This window comes from Ceratotherium simum, chromosome 6 (genome assembly GCF_057802395.1).
Source record: "Ceratotherium simum simum isolate JZ-2026a chromosome 6, ASM5780239v1, whole genome shotgun sequence".
In the NCBI taxonomy this organism is placed as follows: domain Eukaryota; kingdom Metazoa; phylum Chordata; class Mammalia; order Perissodactyla; family Rhinocerotidae; genus Ceratotherium; species Ceratotherium simum.
In genome coordinates, this window is record NC_141905.1 from 54,040,375 (window position 1) to 54,051,262 (window position 10,888).

A 10,888-nucleotide genomic window follows, 5' to 3' on the forward strand; every position below is an offset into this window, starting at 1 on the left:
GACCATCGCGGGAGGGCCACGTATTTAACAGCTCTCAAGATCAAAGAGTTTTCTGTCTCCAAGGGACGCTTTCCAAGGCGTGCGGCGTGCTCCTGCGACAGCCGGTGTTCAGTTTTAAACAAACGTACATCATTCTGTTTAGTTTTCGGCGCCTCTGGTGCGTTCCGCACTCAAACTAAGGGAGCGCTGACTGGTTCGAGACGGTGTGGCTCGGGTGAGCTCCCCGCGGCGTTGGCGATCCAGGCATTGGCTGCATTAGCAGCGGATTGTAGTTGGGCAAAGGACAGAAGACCCGCTTCCCAGTACGGATTCCCCCAACACTCCCATTAGCGGCCGGCAGAGGCCTGGGTTTAGGATCCAGCACCCCTCTCACCTGGCTGGCTTTACGCTGGGTGGGAGCTGGGACAGCGAAGGAAGGCTCCAGTGCCCCCGTCCAGGTCCTCCTGGTAATGTAGCCTAGCGTGCCTGGAGCTGGGAAGAGTATTTGCAACCACAAGCCCCTTTTGGAAACTCACAACTACGTCGAGGTGTATACGGGGGGGGGGGGATGAGGTGTGTACAGGGCGGGAATGATCGCCTCCATATTAAGGGGTGGAAACAGGCGCAAGGATGTGTGGTGACTTGACCAAGGTCAGGCAAGTAGAGATGGAGCTGGGCCTCGGAGCCCCGATTCCCGGACTTTCCTTCTTCTCTGTCTCCATATCCTGCTAGGACTAAGGACTGGCTTCCCCTCTGCCTAGCTGAGGCCGCAAGCCCCAGGGCCCTCGGATTGCCGCCTGCTGTGGCCTGATCGCAGAGCGCTGGTTGCCGAGCCGGGGATGAATTGCCCCTGCGGTCCCCTACTGAGGCGTCAGGGTCGGGGCTCAGACTTGTGCAGGGTTGCACTGGAGTCCCGAGGGACATGAAGGCTCTCGTACCCTTAAGTAGGTGCTTCCAAGACTTCATGAGTGCAGGCCTCCTTGAGGGGGTTGGGGAGCTGGGATCCCGCAGGTCATGCCTAACTCCCCGCAGCTCTCCCTCGGGTCCTGGCCCCGGGCTCTTCTGCGGGATCTTAGGAAGAGTCGGGAGGCCTGCCTTTTGCTCTGCGTTCTGGACCTCAGTTTCCCGACCAGTGGGACGAGGCAGCTGGACAATCCCTGAACACACTTCCCTTTGCTTCCCTAGCAGGTGGAAGGGAGCCCATGCGGCGCCTGTAAACGGAAAACCAGTGAAGGCAGCTCTGGGCTGCGACCGCCCGTCGGACCCGGCGGGAGGGATTCCAAAGGGACCACCAGCAAGCCCAGAGCTCAGAGTTCCCGCTGCTTGGAGCCGGGGTCGGCCCCTGGCGCCATCTCGGAGCTCCGCACACCTTGTATGGGGGAGGCAGGCTGCTCCTAGCCCCGCACCCCAGGAGGCGCGCTCCGAGGGAAGCCGCCAACGCGCCGCCTCTGCCTCGGCGCGGAACAAACGGTTAAAGATTTTGGGCAGCGCCTCGCGGGAGGGAGGAGCCAGGGGCCCAATCCGCAATTAAAGATGAACTTTGGGTGAACTAATTTGACCAAGGTAACGTGGGCAGCAACCTGGGTCGCCTATAAAGCGGGCGCGCGGCGGGGTTCGGAGGGCTGGCGGCGGCGGCAGGTGGCGCGGGAGGCCACGGCGCGCCATGGGGCTCCTGGCACTGCTGGCCAGTGCGCTCTGCACCTTCGTGCTGCCGCTGCTGCTCTTCCTGGCCGCGATCAAGCTCTGGGACCTGTACTGCGTGAGCAGCCGCGACCGCAGCTGCGCCCTCCCTTTGCCCCCTGGAACTATGGGCTTCCCCTTCTTTGGGGAAACATTGCAGATGGTGCTACAGGTAAGGGAGCTTGGGGCGGGACAAGACTATTCTCCCGAGCCCGACTCGGCTCCGGGCTTCCACTGAAGCCTGAGTAGGCGCCCCCGGGAGGGAGGTGGGGAGGGAGGTGACTATGGTTAGGATCAGGACTAGTCGGAGGCGCAGCGCTCCCCGGCGCCCCCTCACGCCCGCCTCTCTCCTCCGCTTTCCTCTCACAGCGAAGGAAGTTCCTGCAGATGAAGCGCAGGAAATACGGCTTCATCTACAAGACGCATCTGTTCGGACGGCCCACAGTGCGGGTGATGGGCGCTGACAACGTGCGGCGCATCTTGCTCGGGGAGCACCGGCTGGTGTCGGTCCACTGGCCTGCGTCGGTGCGCACCATCCTGGGCTCCGGCTGCCTTTCCAACCTGCACGACTCCTCGCACAAGGAGCGCAAGAAGGTGAGGGCGGGGGTGCAGGCGCCTGGACAGGAAGGGGGACCCCATTCGCTGGAGGGGTTCAGGCAGATAGATGCTGGGCGAGGGCTGGCTGCAAGAGGCGTCGCCTAGGACCCTCTCAAGCGCAGTTTAGCTTTCTCAGTTTGGAAGTGCCTTGGGTCTGGCGGGATTGGGGGGTGTGGAAGGGGACCCCGGAAGGCGAAAGGGGCAGATGGGGCCCAGTTTTAAACCTCTCCCCTCCTCGGGGCTCAGGTGATTATGCGGGCCTTCAGCCGAGAGGCGCTACAATGCTACGTGCCGGTGATCGCGGAGGAAGTAGGCAATAGCCTGGAGCAATGGCTGAGCTGTGGCGAGCGCGGCCTCCTGGTCTACCCCCAGGTGAAGCGCCTCATGTTCCGCATCGCCATGCGCATCTTGCTGGGCTGCGAGTCCCGGCTGGCGAGCGGCGGGGACGCTGAGCAGCAGCTGGTGGAGGCCTTCGAGGAAATGACCCGCAATCTTTTCTCGTTGCCCATCGACGTGCCCTTCAGCGGGCTGTACCGGGTAAGGGCAGTATGCAGGGTGCAGAGCTAGGGGACTGGGGACACGGGTGATTGGGGTCTGCTTACTGCCATGGGCTCTCTGCGCTCAGGGCGTGAAGGCGCGGAACCTCATCCACGCACGCATCGAGGAGAACATTCGCGCTAAGATCCGCGGGCTGCGGGCGGCGGAGGCGGGCGGGGGCTGCAAAGATGCCCTGCAGCTTTTGATCGAGCACTCGTGGGAGAGGGGAGAGAGGCTGGACATGCAGGTGAGTGAGGAAAGGCACTGCGGAGTTTGTATCCGCTGGCTTTCCAACCGCGGTTCCCGGTGTCCCCAAAGCGCCCTCCTGGGGCGCAGCTTCCCAGAGTGGGCAGCCCGCCCAGACCCCAGCGATGGGACCCCGAAGGTTGAGACACCGGATCCGGAGAGCTATGGCAGAGGCTGCAGCGAGCAGGGAGAGTACCCTAGCCCTTTCAGATTTTAAAGGGAAAGTTGGAATTTGCAAAATGTAAATAAAGAATCTTGGGCGATTTAAATACAACCAAGGCTTTAACTCAGAGTTCCTGGTAGAGTGGGATCTTACTGGCCTTCCTGCTCTAGCTGAACTAAAGAGATTTTGCATTTTGTTTACAAATGTTGCTTTCCTTGACTTTCTGTCAGCAAACTTTTAGCCCTTCTCATCTTGCCTCCAGAAGTCTCAGTTCGGTTCTGAGTAATCACTCTAAAACTGCACAGAGACTTGTAAAATCGCTCTCTTATTCCGTTCTCAGGCACTAAAGCAATCTTCAACCGAACTCCTCTTTGGAGGACACGAAACCACTGCCAGTGCAGCCACCTCTCTGATCACTTACCTGGGGCTCTACCCGCATGTTCTCCAGAAAGTTCGAGAAGAGCTGAAGAGTAAGGTAGGGGGAATCTGGGGGTAACTTGTTAGCTTAAGAAACTCATCTGCTCCCTAGCTAACTTCCCAATAAGTAAGTGTGCTGCCTCCAGGGAGTAATTTCAAAGTGAAGGGCCAAGGGGTGGGTGGGCCAGTGGGGAAAGAGAATTAGCCCTGTGAATAGAAAGGAGGGAATCTTGAGCTGTGATCCCACGCCGGCAGGCAGGGTTTGACCTTGTATTCCTACCCCTCCAACACTTTTTGCAGAACCTTGGATATTTTCAGATAGGTTCCACTTTCTTGGATTTGTGTGTTCAAGGGCATGAACAGGGGACTCCTAGGGGGTTGGTGGTGATGGGAGGGAGAAAGCTTGGTGGTTCTAAGTGGTGAGCAGCATTCACTTGGAATTGTAAATGGATAGTGGATTTGCGCCAGGGGGTGGAGGCAAATGGTCACTAGCTGCTCACTGTTTCCCCCTCACACTCTCCCATCATGGGGCCCTTTGGGTTTAGCCGCCACTTAAACCCTGTTTACGTCTGCTGGGCTGATTTTATTGGAGCACAAAATAACCGTTCACCTCTCTATGACTGTTTTGATAGGGTTTACTTTGCAAGAGCAATCAAGACAACAAGTTGGACATGGAAATTTTGGAACAGCTTAAATACATTGGGTGTGTTATTAAAGAGACCCTTCGACTGAATCCCCCAGTTCCAGGAGGGTTTCGAGTTGCCCTTAAGACTTTTGAATTAAATGTAAGTTAAAAGTTCTCCCCTCCCCTTTTGTTGTGGTTTTAAATCTCCCCTTGCTTCCCTGTGCATTGGCTTAAATTTCTTATCCTGCCCCATGTGCACACTGAATGTCTGTCTGTCTGTCTCTCGCCACTACCACCCCTCCCCTTTCTTTCAACTCATAACCCCTTCAAGGATATCAGTGAGAGCTTTTTGTTGTCGAAAGTCAAATTCCAGTTTGTCAGCCGTTGGGACCTCATAATCTTTTGCAGGGATACCAGATTCCCAAGGGCTGGAATGTTATCTACAGTATCTGTGATACTCACGATGTGGCAGATATCTTCACCAACAAGGAGGCATTTAATCCTGACCGATTTATGCTGCCTCACCCAGAGGATGCTTCCAGGTTCAGCTTCATTCCATTTGGAGGAGGCCTTAGGAGCTGTGTAGGGAAAGAGTTTGCAAAAATTCTTCTCAAAATATTTACAGTGGAGCTGGCCAGGCATTGTGACTGGCGCCTTCTAAATGGACCTCCTACAATGAAAACCAGTCCCACCGTGTACCCTGTGGACGATCTCCCGGCAAGGTTCACCCGTTTCCAGGGGGAAATCTGATGGGTGTGAATGCCCAGACCTCAGGCTTATTTGAAGTGTACACATGAGTTTTTACATAGTGTCCTGTTGATTTTATTATATTTAATTGCAAAATATATATTATAATATTTATATGTCTCTACTACAGTACCACAGTCTTTAAATATTAAAATAATGAATTTGGATAGTTTCCAAATAAATTAAAATTTGAAGGTGCTTGTCTTGCATTTAAGATTCCTGTGGGGGAAAACTCACCGGTTTTGTATTTGTATATTTAACTAGATTTGTAAATGTCTACATGCGTGGTTTTGTCATCTGTGCATATCTATTTTCTATGAGGAAGAAACTTTAGCTGTTTTTTCTCTTAACAATTAGAAATATATATTATATGTGTGTGTGTGTGAGTTACTCCAAAGGTAACTTTGTAAATTTTTCTATGGTACTTTAGATACCCTATTTGGAAACTTTATCCAAGTTAATTTTAGATTTTTTTTTGTTTGCTTTACGTTAGAGAAAGATGAATTTGAAAAGATAACCCTTTGAGAACTATCATGTTCTGATCTAACACTTTTAGTCATACACTTATTATGTTTAATAAACATAATGAATCTGTGTTGTTGCATAGTGCCAGAACTGTTTTCTGAAGTTAAAGTTTTAGGTGAGACAAAGCCAGTCACTCTGATCATGAACAATTATTGACTAAAACGAGACCAAAAAATCTCTCATTGGTGTCCTTGACTCAGAAGTGGCAGATGAAAACAGTATTGGAAAAGGACAGTCTCTGGTTTAGATAAGCTAGTCCAGGTTTTCTTCATTGAAAATAAGGCAGGAAGAGTAGATTTAGCAAACTGACAGATAAAGTTTTTATCTATGCCAGGCAATAGGGTGTGAGCCTGACATGACTGATAAAATGGCCCAGTCGTGACCCTGTGAACCTTGGCTAACCTCCGTGAAAGCGCAGTTTTGTCCCATTTCTGACCCTGGCATAGCCGTGTTCTGAACCGAAGGCCAGACTCTCAATCCAGAAAGGTTAGCCCCGGTGACTTGCTGATGCAAGCACATTTTCAGTTTTGAAATGGCACAATCTGCTCACTGAACCTCTGATGGCTTGTAGGTTTTGGACTTTAAAATTTTCATTACAATTTTAGAATTTGGCAATGCTGCAGCAACTGGGTGGTCTAAATAGGTGTTTGAAAAGGGTTCTGTCTACAATTAGAGTTACACGTTCTACCTGACTTTAGTTTTTTAGGGAGAAGTTGGATTGTACTTATTGTTGGAATCTTCTGATTTTTAAGAGGTGTTTACATAATAACTTATAATGCCTTTTAATAACCTAATAATGCCTTTTTTTTAAAAAAAAACGAGAAATTACAGACATATTTAGTTCCAGCCAAAGCTTTAGTGTACTGTGGTGTGCAAAGATGACCTCTCCCCCCATAGCTTTCTCCCTGGATCGTTCCAGCTAGGAGCACATTAGCCTGAGGACATTATTTCAGATAATTTATACAAAGCATTTTTTGAAGGTTTCAATACTTTTCATTTTGCCAGAGGATGGTTAGCGTTTCAAAACACCGTCTTTGGTGACTCCGTGACCGCGTGTCTCTATGAGTATAGAGCAGAAAGAAATTTGAACCATTTTAGCATATAATTCAATTCTTTAAATCCACCTTTATTTTTTATCTGGAGAGCTTTGAGGAAAGTGCTTCTGGCTTGTATTTCCCGGGGCTATGTTTAGCCCAATTATACTCATCGATTACAGAGTAGTGCAGAATTTTAAAAACACAATCTTTGATAATGCGCCTAGTGCTGAGTGAAGGCAGTTTAGAAGCATGTGAGGCAGAATTGATGTCTGTGGGCTGCCGTTAAACGGGCCTGGGTCATGTCTACCTGGGACAAGCATGTTTTTGGCACAGGCACTTCTGGGTCAGTGTCCACACATCACCCAGTGGAGAAGTGTTTCAGGAGGAGGTCATTGTTCTAGATTTAGACTTGGCCAGAGTTGAGCAAGGAGAGGAGACCACTGTGAGAAATGACTCTTTGGGGCTCCCAGGGGCATGGCATACTGATGGAAGGGTGCTGTGCTCTCCAGGGCTTTGGGTGGACCTGCCAAGCTGGTCAAGTTGGTGCCCTCTGCCTCCCCTTCCACACGTGCCCTTTGTCCTGGCCACCTCCCATCCCCTCTTCTCTTCAGTCAGGGGTGTGGTGCCACCAATGACAGACCATTGTCAGGACTGGCATGGGAATGCCTCCAGCTGGGTCTATAATGCCTGAGCATTCAGAGAGATGGGAACCTTCAACCAGCTCAGCCCTGAGAGGCCCAGAGAGGGACTGTGATGTGCCTGGGGCCACCCGGGGAGAGGCAGAACTAGGAAAGGCCTCCTGCTGCCTTTTTGTCCTTCTTCCTTTTTTTTTTTAACAGCTAATAACACCTGCCTGATTCCTCTCCAACTTTCTGTTGCTAGACAACCAGACCAAGGGGCCTCCACCTTCTAACTTCCTTTTATGTCCCCTGCCACCCCTCCCCTGCCCTGTGACAATCCAGATCAATTCTCTTGCAGGCCACCAGAGGCAACTGGTGAAATGGGAGTAGTGACAGGAAGTGGCTGCTCCCCCAGACCCCTCCTCTCCTGAGAGGTTTCAGGGTGCTTTTCGTACCATGCCACCCCCCAGAGGTCCACAAGGGGGCGGGCTTCTCCCTTCTATGCCAAGCTCAGGGCCCAGGGGTTTTCCCCACTGGTGTCCGTGAAATCCAGTGTCCACAGACTCTGGCCTAGGGCCTGCTTTTACCCCAGACGGTGAGAGGCCACAGGCCACCCAGGGCTTAGCAAGTACTCAACCTTAGGCCTGGTTATGGCTGCCTGTCCCCTCTGGAAGAGTCACCCTGGGCTGGGTTGGTCTGGATCATCATTCAGTTCCTGAAGTAGCCACCATCCTGCTGTGATCCCTGAGGTCAGCTGGCTTGGGTTTCCAGCACTGCCCACAAACTGCCCATATCTGACCTAGGTTGTTCTCACTATCCCTGGAAGGTGGCTCTCAGCTTTGAGGGAGGAGGGAGCACGTTTTTTGAAGGACATGGGCATACGAAGTCAGTGTTCAGATGACCTTAACCAGGTCCAGGAGCCAGCCCACAAAAGCACTGTGTGAGGAACTAGGGATGTTTAAAGAGATTGTGGTGGCCCCGCCTTCAAAGAGTTAAAGGACCGTTGCAGAAAATACAGGTTCAGACCTGTTGTGAAGGACAGAGCATGCACTTAGGAAGGTAAGTGAAAAGGAAGGAGATGTTAGCATAATATAAGGAAAACATTTTGAGACAACTAGAACTCTTTGATGATGACACAGGCTACCTTGTGAGAGAGCAAGCGCCCTGTCAATGGAGGCGTCCAAACAGGAGTTGGATAACTAAGCTGCCATGAGGATTCTGACATGAAGGGAGACGCTGGGTTAAATGACCCCCAAGTTCCCTTCCAAAATTAAAGAGTTGTGATTCTCTGAGATTTGATTCAGTTCAGTTCCTCAGATACCTGCTTTACTTTGAAGGCAGATTGACTCCAATCTCAGGAGACAAGTCGTCCACACATCCCCTGCCAGAGGCATTCAGCCGACCGTGGTGATCATTCTGCCCGACCTCCCAGCCAGATGGGAGGTGGGAGCCCAGGAGGCCTGAGTTGTGACCTCACAGAGATGCTGAGTCCCCTGTGTTGATTGCTGGGAACCTTTCTCCTGCCCTGTGACCTGGTGCTTCCAGCTCCAGTTCCTGTGTCTGCCCCAGCACTCGCTAGGCCTCTCCCAGCTGTGCCATGCTGACAATCCACTTGCCCTAGCTTCTGGGTAAGGCCCTGCATCTTTCCCTAGCGTTCCCTGGCCTCCACGATGCCATGCGTTGACACTGGACTCTGCCCAACTGTCCTTTCTCTCCGCCTCCTGAAAAGCTACCAGAAGGCAGGAACTGTGTCTCTTCATTCGAATCTTGTAAATTTAGCCCATTCTCGCGCACCTCCCTGCCCCCCCCAGAACACACTCACACATAGTAGGTGTTCTTTGGGAGACAAAGCTTCTTGGGGCCAACTGACACCGTTTACCTATGTCTCTCCAGCTTCACAGTACCATGTTTTTCTTTGAAAAGTGAAACTTTCATCCTTGGAAAATCTCAGCGGCCGCAAGCTTACACGGCTGTGGTTTAACAGCATGTCACATTCCTGAAACCGATGCTGCATGGGTATTTGGCCAAACAAGCTTTCCTTCGTTTGAAGTAGAGTCAACTCGAGTTAGAACCCTGGGCCAGGGTGGAAACTTAGCCCTGGATTACGTGGTGGGTTTTCTGGGTGAGAGTTATCATGTTGCAATATTCCTAAGCATGCATCTGCAGCACAGAAGCCGACCTGCAACGTACAACTTCTCACCACTGCCAAACTCCTCCCTGGTCCATCAGGGGTTAGAATCTACTCACTCACTTCCGACCAGAGATACTTTAAGATTTTTATCTGAAGTCACTAATGGCTTCACTTAACTCAAATGCATTGTGAAAAGAGGACAAGGTACTTTGCTTAAAATAGGTATTTGACAAAACGCTTTGATTAAGTACAGTTATACCATCCAGTGTAACAGTGATTTATTTAATGATGCAGGAGGGGATTTGGTATTCTGAAATGGAAAGTTCAGCTCATTTAATGTCAGTTAGTCACAGACTTTTAGAGCTGGAAGGGAGATTATGGACAAATCATCCACGCCCCTCCGTTTACAGCTGAGAAATCTGAGACTCAAAGAAATTTAAGTTCATAACAGAGAATTAGGCCTGGCAGTCCAGTGTCCAATACATGGTAGGATTAGCCCTCAATTAAAAAAAACTATATTGGGGGCTGGCCTGGTGGCATAGTGGTTAAGTTTGCGTGCTCCGCCTGGGCGTGGACCCACACACCTCTTATCAAGCCATGCTGTGTCAGGTGTCCCACATATAAAGTAGAGGAAGATGGGCATGGATGTTAGCCCAGGGCCAATTTTCCTCAGCAAAAAGAGAAGGATTGGCAACAGATGTTAGCTCAGGGCTAATCTTCCTCACCATAAATAAATAAATAAAACCCAAACAAAACTATATTGTTTATTTTTATATGCATCAGGAAAAAAGGACAGGCGGGTGGATTATTTGAGACCAAATTGCTTCCAGGTTCTTGCTCCTCACTGTGCCTTGGAGAGTGCCTGACATCTCAGAGGTGCCATTAACTTGGGGTCGTGTGGCCACTAAGGATTTGACAGGAAGCCTGGCAGAAGGTACAGAACTGCTGGCATTTCTGGTGGGGCTGGGGGCTGGGTCTGCATATTGGTAGAGCTGGACCCTCAGACATTTTGAGCCCCTACTACTGAACAGCAGAAAATGGTTTCTGTTATGGGTTAAATTGTATTCCACACCCCCCTTCCCCAAATATGTTGAAGTCCTAACCCTCAGTACGTCAGAATGTGACCTTATTTGGGAATAGGGTCTTTACAGAAGTAATCAAGTTAAAATGAGGTCTTAGGGGAGGCCCTAATCCAAAATGACTGGAATCCTTATAAAAAGGGGACATTTGGACACAGAGGCAGACATGCACAGAGGGAAGATGATGTAAAGACATACATGGAAAACACCATGTGAAGATGGAGGACTGAAGTCACGTATCTACAATCCAAGCAACGCCAAAAGTTGCCAGCAAACCACCAGAAGCTAGGAAGAGTCAAGGAAAGATTCCCCTACAGCTTTCAGAGGGAACCGACACCTTGATTTCAGACTTCTAGCCTCCAGAACTGTGAGACAATACATTTCTATTGTTCTAAGCCACCCAGCTTGTGATACTTTTTATGGCAGCTCTAGGAAACTAGTACAGTTCCCAAAGGTGAGATATTTGTGGAAACAGTGGTTCTCAATTTGTGGGAAACAGTGGTTC

At 50.7% G+C, this 10,888-nt stretch overlaps 1 protein-coding gene across 1 annotated transcript; it reads left to right on the forward strand.

The window, feature by feature from the left end:
• Nucleotides 1–607: 607 nt before the first annotated feature.
• CYP26A1 (cytochrome P450 family 26 subfamily A member 1) lies at nt 608–5,548 on the forward strand. The gene is made up of 7 exons (XM_004427837.3): nt 608–1,831; nt 2,029–2,253; nt 2,503–2,793; nt 2,882–3,040; nt 3,543–3,677; nt 4,252–4,404; nt 4,653–5,548. The coding sequence occupies exons 1-7, from the start codon at nt 1,643–1,645 to the stop codon at nt 4,992–4,994; spliced, it is 1,494 nt and encodes a 497-aa protein (XP_004427894.1). The 5' UTR covers nt 608–1,642; the 3' UTR covers nt 4,995–5,548.
• The last annotated feature ends 5,340 nt before the right edge of the window (nt 5,549–10,888 follow it).